The 20946-nt window shown below is 66.5% G+C and overlaps 1 protein-coding gene across 14 annotated transcripts in view; it reads right to left on the minus strand.

Annotated features, from left to right (window-relative positions):
* Positions 1-8401: 8401 nt before the first annotated feature.
* KCNQ2 (potassium voltage-gated channel subfamily Q member 2) overlaps positions 8402-20946 on the minus strand; it is a 55815-nt gene continuing 43270 nt past the window's right edge. For 9 of the 14 annotated variants that reach the window (XM_060285439.1, XM_060285437.1, XM_060285434.1 and 6 more), the window contains 4 exons: positions 20654-20785; positions 17987-18094; positions 15382-15505; positions 8402-14768 (listed from right to left, as the gene is read on the minus strand). In XM_060285439.1, the coding sequence (XP_060141422.1) occupies positions 14037-14768; positions 15382-15505; positions 17987-18094; positions 20654-20785 (1096 nt within the window). In that variant the 3' untranslated portion in view covers positions 8402-14036. Of the gene's footprint in view, positions 14769-15381; positions 15506-16060; positions 16254-17986; positions 18095-20653; positions 20786-20946 lie in introns of those variants that run through there. The other 5 variants (XM_030841510.2, XM_030841506.2, XM_030841508.2 and 2 more) reach the window with 2 other exon arrangements.

The following is a 20946-nucleotide window of genomic DNA, read 5'->3' on the forward strand; positions in this document are numbered from 1 at the left end:
TCCCAGTCCCGGGTGGAGATGATTACCCTGACGTCCGTTGCAGAGTTTAAGTGCGTTCTCTTGGCACTGGAAACACAGATTCGGTGGTGGCGAGCTGGGGGTGGTGGCAAGCTGGGGGTGATGGCGAGCTGGGGGTGGTGGCGAGCTGGGGGTGGTGGGGGCACCGTCCCTTCCTTGGCTCGGCCCCCCGGAAGGGCCGTTTCCTCCACCGAGGGGCCGGGGGCTCCTCACCAGGTGGAACCTGCTGTTGCGAGCCCTTCCTGCTGCCACGGCTGCAGGCTCCCTGCGGGGCAGTGGGCTGGGACACGGGTTGGCGGCAGACAGGATGGGAAGGGGGTGCTGGGGAGCCCGCCCTGACGCTCCCCGTCTTTGCGGAGATGCCGCAGAGCGTTTGCAAGTTTGGAAGCTGCCATGGGGAGCGCTGGGTCTCACTCAGAGCACGGCTCGCGTCTCTGTAAAATCAGCGTCACGGGCACCGCAGACCCGGCTGCGCAGCGGACGGATGGCAGGACCCTGCGAACAGGCTGCCCACTGGCCTCCAGGAGCCAAGCTGGGGCCATGGCCCTGCAAACACCTCCCCAGACGTGGGCGGCCCCGCAGGAAACCGGAGCAGGCAGGCCCATCACCCCTGCGCTCGGACAGAGCTTCAATCCAGGAGGATCTCGAGGACAGAGGGACAGGGGAACCTGGGACCACGTTGCCCCCGTTCCCGGGCCCAAGGGGACCCCAGGGATCTGACAGGGTCCTCTCTCGCCTCCATGTGTACAGTGCGAGGTTCTAGAAGGTTCTAGCTGGGCCCTTCCCTGCTCGCCTGCCCGTGCCCCCGCCAACACCTAGCTCCTTCTTGTCATTCGGGTCCTGGATGAAAGGCCACCTACCAGAAGGCCTCCTGACGTCCCTCTCAGAGGATGGGGTCCCTGCCGTCCCTCCCCCAGGACGGGGCCTGATGTGTGGTTCAGGGCAGAGGACTGGGGACGAGGGGTCTGTGGCAGCAGGACCCCAGCGGGCAGCTGTGGCCATGGCTCAGGCTAGGTTGGGGGGCGGCCTGGGCCGCCCAGGTCACGACGCACACCTTGGGGCCCTTCCAGCCCAGGAGGGCGGTCAGACAGCCGTCGTCCAACCTCCTCCTGCCATGGGCCCACCCGGCAGCCCCCACTGCCTTGGCGGTCACCTTCACGATGTGACCAGGAGAGCAGGCCTCGGGGTGAAGGGAGCCCGGGAGCCTCCCCTCCAGGCCGCCCCCAGCCAGGCCTCATCCGGCTCCGCTTCTCCCACCTGCCTCTCCCCTGGGGTCCCTGCGTCCCAGGCCCGGCTCAGACAGACGGGTGGGCGGGCGCTGCAGGCCGCTGTGTTTCCAGCACAGGACGGAAGGCCGGCTCCTGGGCCTCAGCCCGCAGACCACTCAGGGGCCGGAGGTGGAGCCCTGGAGACGCAGATTTAAAGGAAACTCCCAGGGTGGCACTAAGGGGGAGGCGCTGGTGCCACGGCCGAGAGCACCATCTCCAGGGCCCAGGCTCGAGTCCAGCCCTCAGCTCCAGGGCCCAGGCTCGAGTCCAGCCCTCAGCAAACGTAACCGGCCTGAGCCGCCCTTTCCTCTTCGGCAGCTGGGCTGAAAGGTGTACTTGTCCCCAGAATCACCGTGCACACTGCAGCCGGGGCCCCACACGGGGTCCTGCTGTCTAGCCAGCACCACCCACGATGGGAACTGACCTCGGGGAGGCTGGACACAGGAGAAGGGCTTTCCCAGGAAAGGCACAGCAGAGGGACCTGGCGTCCTGGCTGGCCTGGGGGTGTCTCTGCAGGGCCCCAGCCCCCAGAGCTTATAAACCATCGCCTGACCACAAAGGGGGCCTCCCCGTTCTCCTCAGACCACCATGGCCTGACCAGGTGCCGCGGGCCTGCCCCTTTAAGCAGAGGAGAGCTGCCAGGACACTTGCCTTCTGAAAGAGGGAGGTGGGTGGGCTGAGGGCAGGTGGCGGCGGTGTGGAGGGTCTCCACCGGCCCCATTCACCCACCCTCAGCCGCACTCACCCACCGGCAATCCTGCAGGATGACACCAGGCTGTTCCTGAGGAGGTGGGTTCTCCGCTTGCGACCTGTGGGCTGAGCTGCCGTGGTGAGACCCTCCGCCCGAGGGGCGTCCCTGTCCTAACTGCAGCCGCAGCAGGATGGCCACCTGCTCGCCGGGCACTTGCCAGGGACTCGCCTGGACCAGGGTGAGCTGTGCCCGGGCAGGACCCCTCCCCACTGATCTCTTCAACTCTGGGACAAGCTGGTGGGGGCTTTGATGGGGGCAGATAAGCACCTCGAGGTCCAGCCAGTGGACCCTGGCCCATGACTTCGGCCCACGTAGCCCCCTGCGGGGGAGGGGGCGGAGCCTGGCTCCTGGACGGCCCAGTTCTTCTGCGCTGGGCCTGGCTGGCAAACAACGATACCCGTGTGTTATCTCCCACGGTTTCCACGGCCGGGGGCTGGGAGCGTCACCTGCAAGGGGTGTTGGCACTAGCTGTCGGTCAGAACACCCCCACGTGGGTCCCTGGTGGCCTTGGCTGGGTTCCAGAAGTGAGGGTCCCCTGAGAGAGGAGCCCGTGGGTGTGTGCTGTGGCCACCACTAGAAGACACCCTACCTGGTTCATTTGTCCTGTGAACACCCATGACCCCTGCGCCTCCCCCACTCTTGGCGCTTTCAGTACCGCGGGAGCCACGGGGATGCCGCCGGGGGTCCCTGGGCTCCGAGAGTCCTGGTGGGGAGCACCCGGGGTGGGGATCCCGGCCAGTCCCCGGATGGGTGGGAGGCCCTCTTCCTCTCCGACAGGGACCCCATCCCCGCGGAGGCCACAGCCTGGGGTGCCCATCGGCAGCGCCCGGGGGTGCCGCTCGGGTTCCCTCCAGCCTGGGGGTGAGTCTCCCCCTCACAGAAGGAGGGCACAGGTGTCTGGCGTTTCTGCCTCCCGTCCTGTTTCTGGAGGGCCAGGCAGGGGCCCCGGGGGTCTGAGGCCCCTCGCCGCCCCCCAGCTGGCTCACTCTGCTGTCCTCAATTCTGAGGCTTGCCGGGAACCAACCTCTCAGACCCCGTGGACCCACTTCTTCCGGAAGCCAGCCTGTCCCACCCTCAGGGTGGCTCTCTGAGAGCTCAGGGGAGCTGTGCCCACGGGCAGAGGCACTCAGCCCGCTCCGCCGTGTCCCCGTGGGGACCTCCTGTCCCCCCGTCTCCCCCGGCACCTCCGGCCAGGCTGCCCAGCTTCTCTGAGCCTCAGGTTCTTCTCCTAAATAGGGAGGGGGCTCTGAACACAGGCCAAGCGGCAAATGGAGGACAAACTCCCGGCAGGGGTACTTGTCCTGGGAGAGGAGGGCGCTGGGCCAGCCTCCCAGGTCAGCCTCGGGGTGGGAGGCACTGGGCTCTCAACAGGGGGCTCCGTCAGGCCCACTCCCCCCTGCACAGCCGTCATCGGCCCTACTCTGCACGCCCACCTTCACCTCTCTCCTTAGGTAGCCCTCTCCCTCCCTGCCCCAACCCCCATCAGAAGCCTGGGGAGAGGCAAGGCTGGGGGTCACAGGCCCCATCCCCCGGGCCCTTGTCTACAAGACAGGCGAGCCTTCCCGCCCGGGGTTGGCGGGCACCCAGCCTCCGGGTGCAGGCACAGCAGAATCTGGGCGAGCGGGCAGGGATGGGGCACGTGAGGCACGGATGCTGCAGGGAAGGTGCCCCTCGGCTGGTCGGGAGCCGAGGGGATGCCCACGAGTGCGGGCGCTGCAGGTGATGGGGACTTGGGAGGAGCAGGTGTGACGGGGCTCTGCCAGGGAAGACAGCGCCAGGACCAGGGCCCACCGGGGACCCTTATGGGGGAGTCTGCCCTGGAGCGCGGCCTGGGGCAGGGTGGGCAGCCATGTCCTGAGGTCAAGGTGGGGGCAGAGGCAGGGTGGAGGATGGGGGCCCCAGGTGCCCCACAGCACCAGGTCTGTGCCTAGGTGGCCGGGGCCCCCAGGGTGGGGCGGACAGCAGGCAGTGGTGCGGGCAGCCAGGAGGATTCAGTGTCTGCGCCAGCCACAGGGAGGAAGTTAACAGAAACTGATTCCAATGCAAATGTCAAACCCACCCTGTGATGAAAAATTAGCAGCTCTGAATGTCAAGGAGGGAGTCCCAGCTCTAGCTGTCTGGCTCCGGTGGGCGGGGCGGATGGGGCTGAGCTGTTTTCTCCAGCTCCTGGGCTGGGGGCCAAGGGAAGAGGCGGCTGGATCGGGGCCACTGTTGGGTGCAGACTGGCCACTGGGCTGTCAGAGCGCCCATTGTCCCCTCAGCACCCCCAGTCCAGTAGGTCTCTGAGGGGCTCAGGGGCGTGGCTGTGCCTTCTCCCCTGCCTCTCCACGGTGCAGAGAACAAAGGATGCCTTCAGTAGGCGCTCCACGGATGCTCTTGGCCACGTGGGCTCTGGCTCTAGCGAGCATGAGTCCTGCGCCCAGCTCCCTCTCCGTCCACTGGCCTGTGGCAGCCCCGGGCAGGTCCCACCCAGGCTCTCTCCAGGCAGGAGGGGAGGGTCCCCAACTGCCTCTGGGCTCACTGCTCCCAGCCCGGCCTGGTCTCAAGGCTGTGCATGAAGACCAACAGGCATGTCTGAGAAGAACAAGCCACGTGCCGGCACCACCAGCTGGACCTCCCTCTGCACGTGCAGAAATAAAATGCCAATTGCTTGAGCTAAATCGTTTCATCTTAAATTGAAAAAGAAATTATAGTTTTGCATCTTATAAAAGCAGATGATGGCTGCTACGGGGCAGGGTTTCCTGAGGACCCAGCCGTGCCCGGATTTTGGGACTTTCCTGGAGTCTAAGCCCAGCGGGTCTACAGGGACTCGGGTCCGCAGACTCAAGGAGCTGGCACTGGAGAGACGGGAGGGCCTCAGGAGAAGGGGCCCATGGAGGAAGATGGAGGGACGGAGGGGCTGAACGCCACCCCCGGGATGCAAGTCCACGCGAGGGAGGGGCGCTGGTGCAGGGCAGCGCACAGGCCACGAGGAGGAAGCAGGAGCGGAGGTGGCCCCCGGAAGGACCAGAGGGTCGGAGAATGGGAGGAGGGAGGGGTGGGGGTGTGCCCAGAGAGAAGCACGACCGTTGCGTGCTGCGGGGACGGGCAGAGCCCCCCGGGGAAGGCCCCAGTGTGGGGAGGAAGGGTTTGGACTTTTCCCTGCAGGCACTGGGGAGCCACGGAAGGCTTCAGAGCAGGACGGTGCCCAGGGCAAAGGGAGCAGAGTACAGAAGCATGGAGGGAGGGGCCCGGGGCTGGGCTGCAGGAGGGGGCGAGGCCAGCCAGGCAGAGGGTCGCAGGGGAGAAAAGCAGGACTCGGTGAGGTAGGAACGCCTCTGCTCACGCACGCAGAAGCTTCCAGGCCTGCCCTCTGCCGGGAGAAGCGTGAACGTGCGGTTTCTGGGCCGGCAGCGGGGTGGGCGGGTGTGGGCAGCTGGTTTCCCATAAACCCCCATGCTTGCGTTTGAGGTGCGGTCTGGGGGCTCCTGAAACACCAGGCAGTGACTCGGGCTGGGTCCCTGCTCAGCGAACCCTCTGTCCTGCCTGTGAAAGCTCCGAATCTCACAGCGGGGCTGCCGGTGGAGAGCTGGACGGGGCAGTGCCACCTCCTCCCTCCCCAGTCTCGCCAGAGCCCAGAGCCCCGACCTGCAGGGCCAGCCTCGCGGATGTAGTGAAGTTTGCAGACAAGCCCAGCGCCCCTGCCTGCCTCTTGCGCTCCTGGCACGGGCCTGAGCTGAGCTGTGTTAGGAGAAGGTCAGGGAGATTTGCTCCATCAGCTTCCGGAAAGGGAGACGGTAACGACAGAGGCCTTGCTCCGGGCGGCAGTTCCAGTTACAGGAGATGGCTTCCACTGGGCACCGGCCAGCCCTGTGCCCGAGCTCCCGCCCTGCGTTTCAGCTCCTTGCAGGGATGGTCCCCAGCACCGGACATCATTGGCTGGGACCCCGGAAGGGTGGAGGGTCAAGGCTTGCCCCAGGGCCCGCTGCACCCAGAGCCCATCAGGATTGCTAACCCAGGGTTGGACTGGGCTCCGCCTTGAGACAAATGTGCCCTACGAGCCAGTGGGGGCAGCCTGTGGCCACCCCACTGAGCTGTCTGACCTCTGACCTCACGCGCACAGTGGGGGCAGCCTGTGGCCACCCCACTGAGCTGTCTGACCTCTGACCTCACGCGCACAGTGGGGGCAGCCTGTGGCCACCCCACTGAGCTGTCTGACCTCTGACCTCACGCGCACAGTGGCACCTCTGTCCGTAACACCTGTGCTCCGGCAGCTGTCATGAAAGGTCAGGCTTCACGGGTGGTGTCCATAGTCTGGCTTTCAGATTCCATGAGCCCAAGGCCTGTGTCTGCCAATTGCTTGAGCTGCTCCTGGGGACCGACGCTAACCTGGTCGCTGCTCCTGGGGACCGACGCTAACCTGTTTAGCGAATGAATGAATGAGTGAATGAATGAAGGGCACCACTCCCAGAGAAGCCTTTGGGCCTGTCCTGGGCGGAGCCGGGGCCAATTCCGAGAACATCCCCCTCGTGGCCTTGGGACCCCGTGGGCTGCAGGCTTGAGGGTCCAGGCGGGGCTGGGGCTGCGGCCACCCCAGCTGCGTGAGCCCGCGACTTGCAGAGCAGTAGAGGGAGCTGGAGCACAGGCACTGAGCAAGTGGACGGACGCGGGGACCCAGGCCGAGGGGGCCTGGAGGGAGGAGCACCTCCTACTGGCCTGAGGCCTGAGGGCCCAGCTAGCGTCCCAGCCCCTTCCCCGCCAGCCCGCCCTCCACAGGAGCCCGCACAGCGGGAGCCCTCCTCTCACCCCTCAGGCCCTTCCCGAGGCACCACAGAGCCAGGGCCAGGCCTGGGGGCGTCCGTCCAGCAGAAGCCGCCCGGCAGCCTTTCCAGGCGAGCACCGACCTCAGAATTGATGGGTCCCTGGGAGCTGCAGGGCTGCCCCAGGTGGGCTCCAGGTCCCCCGGGAGTGCTGCCACCTAGTGGCATCTGGGCGCGGTGGTCCTTCCTGGAAGGGCTTAGAGGTGGGCAGCGGCAGAGCACACCTGGGGGTTGGCATTCCCCGCCAGCCTCCCGACAGCCCGCCCCTGCCCACAGCACCTCTCCACCATGTGTCCTGTCACTCCGTGACCACAGCCCCTTCTGATCCCCCCGGGCCCGCGCTCAACATGCTGGATCCCCTGCCCCGTTCACCCTTGGGCACTCAGAGGCGCCCCACAAGCTCATCCGCCTTCTGGGAATGCACCACGGCAGGGGGGACATCATCTTCCTGCCCCCAGGCAGGTGGAAGGGGCAGGGCATGGCAGGGGTGGTGGGGAGATTTCAGGATGGGAGAGGGGCGAGCAGACGAGACATGCCCAAGTGGCCCTGTGGCAGCAGGCGCCCATCACACCCCTGAGCCAGCACCTCTGGGAGGGAGAGCTCAGCCTCCCGGGTCTGCCATGACACCTCATCTCTGGAAGCCTCTGCCCTCTGGCTCTATCAGACGGGCAAGGGCATGGCAGGACCCTGGTTGGTACTCCGGGTGGACAGAGGTGAGCCCAGCAGACGACCCCAGGCCTGCAGGCAGGGGCCCAGCTCTCACCCAAGGACACCCCAGCCCAGAACTTTCTGGAAGCCTTGCAGCCCAGATGCCTCCGGTGGGTGGCCTGGGCCTGCCAGGCCCCCCGTAACCCCCCCCCCCCCGCTTCAGGCCAGGTTGCCTGGGAAGCGGCTGTGGGGCAGCAGTCCAGGCCCGCTCACTGCCTCTCGGGGTCCTGGCCTGCTGAGCGATTCTTCCTACTCAGCTGACCCCCGGGAGGCCCAGGGAGGGTCCAGTGGGGTGGAAAATTCCAGAAGGCGGTGGGCTCAGCTCACGGCCGCATCTCAGACCCACCTGCAGCCGGGCCCTCGCTGCAACCCTCCGGGTGGGAGATGGGATGGCCTCTGGAGAGAAGGTACGGGCGCATGACCGAGCAGGTGCCACGCCCAGCAGGAGGGGCTCTGAGGACATCGGAGTCCAGGCCGGGCCCCAGCAGAGAGTTCTGGGTCTCCACCCACCATGCAGACCCACGTGCGCGGAGCCCACGCCCGAGAACAGGACCCCGCACACGGGCACCCACCCACCATTTCCTGAGGGCCCCAACCTAGAAGGTTGGGTCCCAGGGCCCCTGCCGTCCCAATGGTGGAGAGAAGGGCCAGGTGGGGATCTCGATGGACTCAGGCCCCAGGCCCAGGTTCGTGGGCGTGGCTTTCTGCTGTGTAAGCCACTGGCTTATGGTCCTTCATTAAGGCAGCGACAGGACCTCGGCAGTGCCCAGCGCCCTCACCCTGGAGGGCAGAACCCTGCGTGAGCCCTGCCACAGGCCAGCAGCCCCGAGACGCAAGGAAAGAGAGCACACACCGTCCAGGTTGAATCACTGTGTTTTACTAAGTGCACAGGTCCACTGGGCATCCAAACTCGTCCCCGTGGCGGTAGAGCTTTCCAGAACTTTCCACATGTGTCCCTGCCGCCAGATTCCACACCTGCAGTCCCCGGGCAGACCCGCACTGGGCCCTCCTGGCGGCACAAGTGTCAACCTGACAGTGAGTGGAGTGAGAATCTCGGCTGGTCCATAGAAAACTAGAGTTCTTTCCCTGGGCGTCTGTCCCTAGAAAACGGACAGCGCACACGTCACCTGTCACGGGAGGGGTGTGTGTGACACGCCCAGGAGAAGAGGCCCGGCTGTGCTGCAGGGACTTGGTGAGACGGTGCTCGTCAGCACTGAAGGCATCATGACATATTCTTTGGAGCGTGAACGTGAACAAAAGTGCAAAGACAGCCAAAGCAACAGCGCAGGTCGGGGACTGCAGCCGCCTTGCGGCCGGAGGGCGGGCGATGGCTGTGAGGACGGCGTGGGATGGGGGCACAGGGACCCCCGGGCGGGCGGGTGGGCTGGGCCCCTGCAGGAGTGATGCCGTGAGGCCCGCTGCCCACGCTGCGCTAGCTATGGACATGGTCCTGCAGATCCTGAATGGAGACAGGCAGCGGGGTTCTGTGTCGGTGCCTGGAGGACGCCAAGGGGGCAGGGGGTGACCCTGGTGAATTTTCATCAACGTGCATTAAGGCAAGAACTTTATGAAACCCAGTCAGAGCTGCACGTGCGGCATGTGGCAAAGTCCGCTCGCCCACCTGGAAACCCCAGGACGGAGGACAACCCCCCATGAGGGTCCCCTCCTCTCCTGGCACCTGATCTGCCCGTCCCGAGGGCGTCTCTGGACAGGGCCATCCAGCCACACCTCTGTCGGGCGGGGGCACCCATGCAAGTGTCCAAGACAAGAGACCACCCAACTCCTCCTCCGACCCAGAGGGCATCTCTTTCTCATCCTCTCTACCGGCTTCCTAAGCTCCCCTCTCCCCAGCATCCCCTCCTCTGGTGTCTGCCGCCAGCCCCCACCCCTTACAAGACAGCAGAATTCAGCCAACTGTGGGACCCACTCAGGGGGGGCAGGTTCCAGGGGCTACAGTGTCCGGGCCTGCGTAGCAGCTCTCCCAGATCCCTTGGAGAGAAGGCAGGCATGAGCCCCTGATCCCAGCACACCGCCTCCTTCAGGAAGCTCTCTCTAGTTGTCTCTCCCACTTGGCACTTGGTGGCGAGCGGCCCTAGTGGAGCCCGCCCCTGGGGGCGGGAACGCAGGAGGCAGCTGTCCTGGGACAGCCACGCAGGCTCCCCTGGGCACCACAAGCAGGCAGCCCAGCCCCCCTGCCCCACACCGAACGTCCGTGTATCCAAGCAGGCGGCCTGGAGGTCTGCTCAGGGGTCTCAGAGAGCAGGGCTGTCCACACCACTGCTGAGGGCAGCTGAGGACCACGCAGGACAGCGCCGGCCAGGGAGGGAGTGTTTGATCGGGAACCAGTGTGCACTGGGGGTTACGGGGTCACGAAGCCCCTCCTGCTGTGCAGAACTCCCTGGGTGCAGGTGCACCAAACCCTCCAGGTGGGTCCTTACCGCCAAACCAGCCCTCTTCACACCTTGCTTATTCAAGGGTCTGACGGGGGGGGCAGATCCAATCTTGACTTCGCAGCGGGAAATCCGGGCCAGATGCCTCCACGAGCGCCCAGCACCTTCTTTACGTTTGGGGCGAGTGTGAAATAGTACAAACAAGCTTCCTACAAAGGCCTCCCCGCAGCCTCCACCCTTCAGGCCTTCGGAAGCATCCAGAGATGTCCCAGGGCCTCGTTCTGTCCACAAACAGCACGGACGGGGGCGTCTGCCTCACGGGGCGGGGAGCAGAAGAAAACAGGACGCTTCCCCCGTCTCTCCCGTGTTTACGTCTCAGATCAGTGGCCACCGGGGGACAAGCCCAGGGAATGGAGAAGTTAAAACCAACCAACCTGTGAAAGCCGTGAGCGGCCGCCTGGCCGGTGCCTCTGCTCTGGGCTGCACGTGGCGATTACAGGCCCACCGGGGGGCCCTCGTGATGCAGACTCACAGGCAAGTACCCCCAAAGGAAGGTGGGGCCGCTGTGGTCTCCCACGGGGAAGGGCCGGGCAGGCAGGCCCGGAAGGGAGCTCCCTGCCACCTGGCTGAGGTCCCTCCATCCTCCAGGACAGTCACAGCTCACGCTGTCACGCAGACAGAAGAAGGGGGTGTTGGGCCAGAGAAAGGAGAGGGGGCCGGGGCCGGGCCACATGGCTGAGGAGGGCAGACGGAGGCGCCAGAGCCCCCGCGTCACAGCTGGACGCCCGCGGACGCCAGGACCTCTTGGTCTCTGGCTGACCCGACGTCCTGCACGGCCTCCAGGGCAGCTGAGGGGGGGGGCGGGGGGGACCTGGATGGGCTCGAGTGGACCGTGTCCGGTACTGCCCGGAGGCCTGGGACAGCTGGAACCGCGACCCAGGGATCAACGTCCCAGGACTGTCTGCAACTCCAGAGTCGTTAATTCCTCTGCTTAAAGCAGGCAGAGCCACAGAGCCAGACGACGTGTCTGCACACGTGGGTGTGTGAGCGTGCGTGGGGGGGTGAGCGTGCGTGTGTGCGCATGTGGGGGTATGTGCGCGCGTGGATGTGTGAGTGGGTGTGCGTGGGTGTGTGAGTGTGCACGCGTGGGTGTGTGGGTGGGTGTGAGTGTGCGCACGTGGGTGTGGGGTGTGTGCGCACGTGTGTGCGCGCACGTGGGTGTGAGTGCGTGCGTGGGGGGATGTGAGCGTGCGCCCATGGGTGTGTGAGCGTGCGTGCGTGGGTGTGGGTGTGCACATGGGTGTGTGAGCGTGCGTGCATGGGGTGTGCATGTGCGGCGGGGGGGTGAGAATGCATGTGCATGACTCTGTGTGCCAGCATGTGCGGTATGTGTGCGTGCGTGTGTGCTGCACGTTCACAGGCGTGAGTGTCAGCACAGGCGTGTGTCAGGGGCTGGGGGGCGGCGCGTGCTCTAGTAACTAAAATGCTTGTCCTGGGAAACGTTCGCCACACCTGCTGAGGAGCAGGGCGGGTCCTCGGCAGTCACATGCGTGCCCAAGCACGCCAACTTCCCAAAGCGCCCGGCTTCTTTCCTTCTACACTTCTTGAAGGTGGGGACCCCGGGGCAGTGGATGGACGCTGGGAGGATCACGCACTGTTTGGGCCGGGGTCTGGGGGCCCCTGAGAAGGAGCCTCTACTCCATCATCTCCCAAAACTGCCCCCCCAAACCGTCCCTCAAGCGGAGACATGGGTCTCCTGTCTTCCAAGGGGCCGCGATTTCACAGAGGAGACGCCACAGCCCCCTTGCTAGCTTAGCCCCCTTGCTAAGTGCAGCACGTCTGACAGTCTAGCCTCAACCCCTCCTGCTGCAACCTCGGAGACCCTCCCAGCAGTGGCCTTGGGGCCTGCGTCCGGCTCAGCAGCTCTGGGGACAAGAGGTATGTCTGGGCCGGCACCTCCCGTCACCAGGGGCCCACGGCACAGGGAGCGTGTGGGACAGGACACAAAACTCTCTCCAGTGGCCAAGGGCCCCTCCCAGTAGGGTCGAGCACCCACGGCCACCGAGATCCGACAGGGGAGGGTCCGTGCTGCTGGCGGCCTGACCTGACTCTCCCAGGGCCAGAGAGCAGGGGCTGGGCTGGGCAGGATGTGCACGTGCTTGGCCCAGGGGCCTGCAGCTGGGGCCTCCCTCTCCCACGGCAGGAGGGCGAAGGCGGGCTCAGACCTCACGCAGAGGAGCGGCCACTCGCCGGGGCCCCTTCACACCAGCCACACCGAGTACCACACTGGGAGGGGCTTTTCTCACCACTGAGGGTCTGAGGTGGAGAAACATTGCCTTCGAGAACAAGAGAGGGGGCACGGAGCAGACACGCCGGGCGGAGGGGGCCGGTGGGGCCACATGGAAGGTTCCACGACCAACCCCTCCCGGGAGGCTGGAAGAGAGGGATATCCTCGTGCTGCGGCCCTGAGTGCACACCACGGTTTCCGACTCCGAGCCTGGATCCTCCTGCACTAGGCCCAGCCCGCCCTCCAGCCGCCTGGCCAGCAGCCCCAGCAGAGAGGTGCACACAGGTGGGACCCTGGGTGTCCTGGCGAGGGCGGGGGCCATGCACAGAGGCTACTGCAGACACTGCTCCCCAGAGATCTCAGAGCGTCAGGACCCTGACAGCCAGGGGCACGTGATGTTGCTTTCAAAGTCCTTCCCAGAGAGCAAGCGGATTCCCTCACTGACCAGGACGGACACAAGCACCCTGAGGAGACAGCGAGGCTCTCCCTGAACCGTGTGTCACCCCAAATGCCAGACGCCCCCGCGCACTGACAGCTGGGGGCCCAGGACAGGGTCCACTCCGCCTCCTGGGGCTGGAATCCCAGCTCAGAGCTGCTGCCCCACAGACCCAGGTGCCCAGGATAGGAATGACGGGGGCCACTGCTTCCCAGGATACAGACCCAGGTGCCCGGGATAGGAATGACGGGGGCCACTGCTTCCCAGGATACAGGGTGGGGATGGGCAGCTCTGACTCCAAGACAGCAAGAGGTCACAGCCAAGGGGCCGGTGAGTGGAGGAGAGCAGGTGGGGGACGGTCAGCTCCGCGGGGACAGGAGAGACGCCTACAAGACAGAGCTGCCTTGGCCTCTGGACGGCGGGGGTCGCCCTACTGAAGATTTCCCCGACGGCTGCGGCACTGTCCAGCCCGGGCCCCGTCAGGGGCTGATGGGAGACAGGCAAGGCAGGGTCCCCAGGGGAGGACAGCGTGCACATCTGCTCACCATGACCAGCCCGGCCCAGGACCCCAGAGCACAAGCCCAGTGTGGGGCAGTGCCCCAGCCTCCCAGCACCTCTCCCCACAGGCAGGTCCATATAGCAGTGCTGGCCACAGCCTGGTGACCAGCACCCGGCCAGGGCAGAGGGGAGAGGACACGGGGGCACACCCGCCATCTTCCACATCCAGAAGGGAGCCCCCAAGAGCCCCCTTCCAGGAGCCTGTGGAGCGGGCCCCTCCCCACAAGAGCCAGGTTCGGGAGGTCTGAGGGTTGCTCTGCTCTGGGGTGGTCCCAAGCCTCGCCCCCCTGCCCCCTGCAGGCCAGGATACTGGACTTGGGGCCGGCTCCCATCACAGGACACTCAGAACCCACAGGAAGGAGGGCGACACTGACCAGAAGCTCTGGGTGGGCACCCAAGACAGATGGGGCAGGACAGGAAGGGGGGGCGGAGACAAGCCACGCCCGAGGGGCCAGCCACCGCCCACCCAGGCCTCAAGGCCACTGATCCTCACAAGACAGGCCTGCCCCTCGCTGCCACCCTCACCCGGCCCCGCTCCCAGCCCACGCCTCGACCCAGCCGCCAGGGGCCCGTCCTCAGCCTTGACCCCGGCCTCTGTCACGCCCAGGCCAATAGTCTGCAGAGTCTGCAGAGTGGGCACGGCCAGCCGGGCTGCCCCTCGCTGGAGAAGAATTTCTGCCGACCTCCAGTGCGAGACCAAGGGCCGCGTCTGCCCGGCACCCCACACGGGCACCCGCGCTGCGCTACTCTAAGCAAAGGGCCCCGGAGGGTCCGCCTCGAGCCCGGGAGGCCAGGAGTCAGGGGCAGGCCGGCGGGCGGCCTCACTTCCGTGGCCCGGCCCAGCCCATATCGCCGAAGGGGCCCTCGCCCGTGGCAGAGCGCGGCGGGGGCCCGCACGGGGTGCAGAGGTCCGAGTCCGTGTCCGACTCGCCCTCCGCAATGTAGGGCCTGACTTTGGCGCACGGCGCGGCGGCGGCGTAGCAGCTGTTGAGGGCGTCCAGATTCTCCTTGGACTGGGAGATGCTGAAGCCGCTGAAGGAGCGTTCCAGCTCCTCGTGGTCTACGGACGGGATGGAGATGGACGTGTCGCTGTCCCGCAGGGCGCCCTCGTGGGGCCTGCAGGCCGGGCCGTCCTCCGACCTCAGGAGCTCCGTGCTGGCCCGGTGGCCCCCGCTGTAGGCGGACAGGGACCGCTCGTGGGTGGGTGGCGGCGGGATGCGCACCAGCGAGCCGTGGTCCCCCACGGGTGAGGTGCCGTGGCCCTGGCGCGGGTGGCACTGCTGCTGCCACGAGGTGGAGGGCGGGCACTGGGCGGGGGGCGCGGCGGGGGGCGCCGAGAAGTTCTTCTGGCCCATGGAGCTGGTGGAGCGGATGAGCTTGATGATGCAGCCGTTCCTGCCGCCGTGGTCCCGGCTGTCCTCGGGGCTGTGGTATGGCGGCGCCGGCTCCGGCTCCTTGGCCCCGAAGTAGGCCTCGGTCTCCGTCGGGGGGACGCCCATGCGCTGCGTGTAGATGTTCACCAGGAAATCCAGCTTCTTCTCCATGGACAGGACCTGCAGGAGGGGCTGCTAGGCCATGCTGGGCTGCCCCCCGGGGCGGGGGCCCATGCTGCTCCCCGGGGGCGGGAAACTGGGCTGCTCTCCGGAGGGGGGGGAACTGGGCTGCTCCCCGGGGGTGGGGGGAAACTGGGCTGCTCCCCAGAGGGGGGGAACTGGGCTGCTCCCCAGAAGGGGGGGAACTGGGCTGCTCCCGGGGGGGAGAAACTGGGCTGCTCCCCGGGGGTGGGGGGAAACTGGGCTGCTCCCCAGAAGGGGGGCGGCCCAGGATGTTTCCCACAGAGGTGCAGAGGCAATGGAGGGCAGACTCCCCACAGCAGCTCAGCCTCTGACCCCACCTGTCAGTGTGTGGCCTCAGGACTTCAAACACGGACCCTCCTGCTTGTCTGGGCCGCCCTGTGTCCGCTGTGGGTTCACCCCTCAGAGCAAACTCTACAGCGGGTAAGAACTGGCCATTCCTTTCCTCAGCCCCCGTCAGGGAAGCGCCCCAGGCCCGGGGGGTGCTCCTGGGGGCCCAGGGTCCAAACACAGCAGCCCTCCCTCCCCCCAAAGCTTGAGCTCTCCCCCGCAGGGTCCATGCCGACACCCCAGGACCCCCAGACGCTCCCACCTGCTTCTCCACCTTCCCCAGCCGTCCCATCATGCTGGGGTCCTCGGGCAGCTCTGCCTCAGCCGGGCCCTTGCCTCGGTCTTTGTCCGCTATGGCCGGGCCTCGCCCCACGATCTGGTCCACTCTGCCGGGAAGAGACCCCGTCCCCAGCATGAGTTCAGGTGGGAGCAGTGGAGCCCGTGGCCCTCTCCTCCTGGGCCAGGCCGCAGCCACCAGATCCAGGCTCCGGGCTGAATCCAGAGCCGACCGGGGGCAGCGAGGAAGCAGGACAGATGGAGCCCGGGCGCCTGGCCCTCGTCCTGCCCTCCGCTGCCCTCGGGGCCTGTCCCCGACCGTTCCATTCCAGTGGGGCTGGCACATTAGCAAGGGGTAAAGAGAAGGGAGTTGGGGCCAAGCACCCCTCGGCTCCCCCGCCCCCACCCCCGAGCTCTGCTCCTGGATAACGTGCCGCCGAGGCCCCTGCCCACCCGGGGTCTGGAGGGGATGGAGTTAAACGTCTGCAGCGGGAACCACAGAAGCAGGGGGGCGTGAGGACTTCGCGCCATGCGCCGGACGGGGGAGGGGACACAGACCAACACAGGAAACCACCAACGCACAACCAGAGGAGGGGACAGACAGAGCCACTGGCAACCAGAGAGGGGGTCCGTGCGTGCTCGCGCGTGCGCACGTGTGTGCTTACCGTGCATGCCTGTGCGTGCACTTGTGTGAGTGCGCGTGGGCCTGTGTGTGCGCACGCACGTGGGAGAAGCAGAACGCAGCTGAGGTGACCTCAAACGAGGCCATCAGTCACGAATGCCAACAAGAGGGGAAGGAGGCCTCCTTCAGGGCGGAGGCCTTCTGCTTGACCCATGCGGCGTCCCCTGTCCCCTGTGCTGAACGGGAAGGGCCACTGAGGGGCTCGGAAGGGACCTTGGGAGTGGCAGGGTGGGCGCCCGACACCCTGAGCCCCAAAAGTGCAGCCACGTGGACGCTGGGCAAATGCACCAGGGCCAGGGTGCAGCTGGGCGGGACAGCCACCCAGGCACAGGCCGCACAGCCCCGCCGCTTCTCTGGAGCCTCAAGCGCGAAGTGCGCCACCCAAGCTCCCGAGTGGGGAGGGGCGCCAGCTCCTACCCCGCAAGCAGCGTCACGGGAGCTGCCGGCCTGCTTGGCCGCCGTCCTCACCCACAGCGCCGCCCTAACTGCCTGTCGGGGCTCAGGGTGCTCTGTCCTTGCTGTCACGGAAAGCAGGAGGGGGTCAGGCTTCGCGTCGGCCGCGGGGCGTCATGCTCGATCATGCGGTGGCAGGGCGGGCGTGGGGCCCTCGGCTCCCAGCACACGCCAGTGGGGACAGAGCGGCAGGAGGGGTGTCTGGTGCTCCAGGCGTCCACACAGTCCAGGCACGGGCGCTCAGCGCCTTCGCCCCTGCCACATGACGGGCCGCCCTCCCGGCCTCTCCCCTGGGAGCCTTGGCCCAGGGTCAGCCTGGAGCTGCCCCCGGTGGGTCTTCCGTGGAGCCTGTGCCCCCCCCTCCCCTGGGCCTCGGGCTTCACCCGTCCTTCTGGCTCCTCTGTGGGCATCTGGCTGCAGTGGTCCGGGAGGCCTGCGGGGCCCTCCCAGCCCGTGGCTCTGAGCGCCCAGCCCCTATGCCCTGCAGCAATGCCCAGGAGGGTGGGCTTGTCTCAGGTACAGCTTCCTCGGGGCTGGAGGACACGGGCAGAGCGGGGGACGCGGCAAACACTGTCTGGGCGGCCCGGGGTCAGGCCTGCTCCCCAGGAAATTCCTTTCTCATGGGAGAGCCGCCAGGCTGAGACTGGCGCACACTGACCCTCGGCCTCATGCACAGAAACCTGGGCACACGAGGGTCGGGCACCCCCAGTCACTCCAACTGCCCAGCTGCCAGCATCCCTGCCGGCCTCCGGGACGCCCCTGGGCCCCTCTGCCTACTCGGCGGGCGTGTCCGCCCTCACCCCACATCCTTGCCCTGGGCTCTGCTCTCCCAGACCTGCTGGGGGGCGGGTCGCGGCCATCATTTCCATGCTCCGGGGGAGCAGGAAGGCTCCCAAGTCTGAATTCATCACCAACGAGCCTGCTTCTGCTGACTCGCCGCCTCACTGCCTGCCCCCCACTCTGCCCATTGGCTGGGACCGTCTTCTTCAACAACTCTGACCACGGTGAAAACCGGAAATAGAGCCCCCAAAGCTCTGGGGACTCCCCGGGAGCTGGGCTCCCGCCAGGACCTGCTCAGTCCGCACAGCAGCCCAGGTCGACCCACCGGCAGGTGGTGGCAGGGGTCTGAGGCGGTGCTGGGGCAGGGCCCCACGTCTAAACGCACCTGATCCTTGGGGGGCTGCCGCCCTCTTCTGCCCAGGGAGCCCCCACCCCCAGCGGACGCCACACAGGGGTCGGTGGAAAGGAGCCCCCCGGACAGCCTCCCCAGGACCCCGCCAAGAGGAGCAGCTCAAGGGCACCCCAACCCAGCCCGCCAGGGCCTGCAGAGGACGTCGTTTTGTCAGGGACAGAGAAGCAGCCCCTCCGTCCCGTCGAGCAGAGCGGGTGCTGCCGTCATGTGGCTGGAGCGAAGGGGGCTGGCCATTCCACAGAGACAAGCGGGAGGTGTCCTGACCTAGGTGAGTACTGGGGTGACTCTCTCGGAGGGGCCGTGGGTCCTTTGGTGGGGTACTTCTTGTGCCGGGGAGTTGAAGGGGGTGGGGGGCCCACAATCATATCTATCCTGGCGAGTAAACAAGAAAAGAGACACCAGGAAAATGCATCGTGAAGCAACATGAAAGGGGAGGCAGCCGGAAACTTGCAGAGACGGAATGAATGACCCGCTGAGAGCAGCCGTGACCTTTCTCACAAACGGGACGCAGGGACACTGCGCTCCCGTGACCTCAGATGTGGTCAAGCGAGCACTGGGTGAGGCCACGAGCTCGCGGTGCCCCGTCTGCCCGGGCAAGGGTGCACGTCCAAGGACACGTGGCAGCTGGCAGCAAAGTGCCAAAGGACCCCGGGAAAGACACCAAGGCCCTGCCAGGAAGCGACAGACATCTGGTTCCTGCGGGGCTCTGTTTGTCTCGTCTGTTTTCCAGACAGAAGGGGAGGGAGAGGGGACGGCCTAGGACAGAAGAGCCTCGTGAAAAAAACTGCTATCACGAGTGGCGGCGGGCCGGCCGTCAAGACCCAGGGTGGCCTCTCACGCACACGCGTGTGCTCACACCTGCACACACACACGTGGACACACGCACGCTTGCACACACGTACACACCCTCGAGTCTGCACGCAGGGCACACGTGTACACACTCTCGAGTCTGCACGCAGGGCACACGTATACACACCCTCGAGTCTGCACGCACGGGCACACGTGTACTTACTCACGTATACACGTGCACGCTCTCGCACATCATTTACATGTGCACAACGGCACGCGCGTTCGCGCAAACACACAGGTCTACTCATGCTCAAGGAGGCCGCTGAGCAGATGGCCTCCCGGCCTGAGCCTGGGGACAGGGAGGGGCTGTGCCCTGGCCTCACCCCACGGGAGCAGCCGGAGGCCCAGAGGGGCCTCTCCCCTGGCATCCTGAGCAGGGCGGGGAGACGCCACCTGCCATGGGGCTGGGATCTGGGCTGACCCCCAGGACCGCCCCAACCACCCAGACCCCCACGGCCAGGGCCTAGGCTTCAGGGCCAGAGAACCGGCAGCCGCCTCATTGGAGGGACCCCAGGAGGGGCCTGGCCGGCAGGAAGGCAGGGTCCATTCCAGGAGAGACCCACGACAGCCACGGGCCTCCTCCCAGGCACCAGACACACGTGTGTGCGCCCGCTCGTCTGTGTGTATGGTGCGTGCCTACGAGCACACACGTACTCGGTGTGCGTGTGTCGGTCCTATAGGACACACGTGTGAGCACAAGGCTTAGAGCATGGCTATGTGTGTACACATGTGTGCTGGCACACGTGGGCATGTGGGAGTGGACATGGGTCTGTGTGTGTGCATGTCCTGGGTCCTTGCTGTGTCTGTACACACGTGTGTACAGCTGACTCCTGGGGTGAGCAAGCCAGTGCTCACATGCAGCCAGAGATGGCAGCGCCATCGTGTGCCCGGCTGCGGCCCACCAGGCACATGTCCAGCCCCACCGCCTGCTCCGGCCGTGGGAATCCGTCTGTGCGGTGGGGAGGGACGACCAGCCCTCCGTCTGGAGGAACAGGTGCCACGTGGCCTAACTGCTGCCTGATGGGCCCACGGAAACCTGCACCTTCACCTCTCAACAGAACTAACTCCTCTCCCCAACACACACGGGCACACATGGGCAACATACGTGCGTGGACACACGACACACGTGGCACAGCACAGACACATGCGCGCACCCACACGTTTGCCAAAACATGTGTTGCACCCCTGTGCACACATGCACATGCATGCACTTGTACACATACACATGTGTACACACACGTGCACCCGAGGCCTGAACACGTGCAAGCACACACGTGCATTCACGCATGTGCATATGCACGCCCGTGTGTGCGCACAACACATACACGCTTGCCCATCGCAGCACGGGCAGGAGAGAAGAGAGAGACAACAGAAAGGTTAAAAACAGACCACACGAGGACATGGGAGAAAGCCCACGCGGGGCCGGAGAGGAAGGGCCCAGATGTGGCAGCTAGCGGGGCCAGCCGCTGCGCCCACAGCGCGTTGCCGCCCCACCTCTGGCAGGAGTGTGCAGCTGCGCCACGCCCCTGTCCCTACCCCACCCGGCTTTGGCCCAGAGGACCCCGCTCCACGCCCCCGGGCCCAGCAGGCGGGGGAGGTGCTCTTGCCTCCCTACCCCCCACCCGGCTTCGGCCCGTAGGACCCGCCCCACGCCCCCGGGACCAGCAGGCGGGGGAGGTGCTCTTGCCTCCCTATCCCCCACCCGGCTTCGGCCCGGAGGACCCGCCCCACGCCCCCGGGCCCAGGCAGGCGGGGGAGGTGCTCTTGCCTGCGCCACGCCCCCGTCCCTACCCCCCACCCGGCTTCGGCCTGGAGGACCCCGCTCCATGCCCCGGGGCCCAGGCAGGCGGTGGAGGTGCTCTTGCCTGGATCTCTGGCAGGAGTGTGCAGCTGCGCCACGCCCCGTCCCTACCCCCCACCCGGCTTCGGCCTGGAGGACCCCGCTCCATGCCCCGGGGCCCAGGCAGGCGGGGGAGGTGCTCTTGCCTGCGCCACGCCCCGTCCCTACCCCCACCCGGCTTCTTCGGCCCGGAGGACCCGCCCCACGCCCCCGGGACCAGCAGGCGGGGGAGGTGCTCTTGCCTGGACTGCAGGTTTTTGATGCGGGATAGCATGTCCAGGTGGCCGGCCGAGTACTGCTCAATCACGTCCATCACGTCGTAGGGCCGTAGGCTCTCCTTGAACTTGCGCTTGGACACCAGGAACCGCATGACACTGGAGGGGGTGGTCGGCAGGCTGTGAGCCCTGGGCACAGACCACCGAAGGCAGCCCCCCAGCGTCCACCTGCCTTGGCCCGCCCAGCACCTCCGAGAATGTCTGCTGGATGACTCGGCCCTGTCATCTGGGCCACCCACCTGTCTCGTACCCCAGCCACA

Source organism: Globicephala melas, chromosome 15 (assembly GCF_963455315.2).
Source record: "Globicephala melas chromosome 15, mGloMel1.2, whole genome shotgun sequence".
Lineage (NCBI taxonomy): Eukaryota > Metazoa > Chordata > Mammalia > Artiodactyla > Delphinidae > Globicephala > Globicephala melas.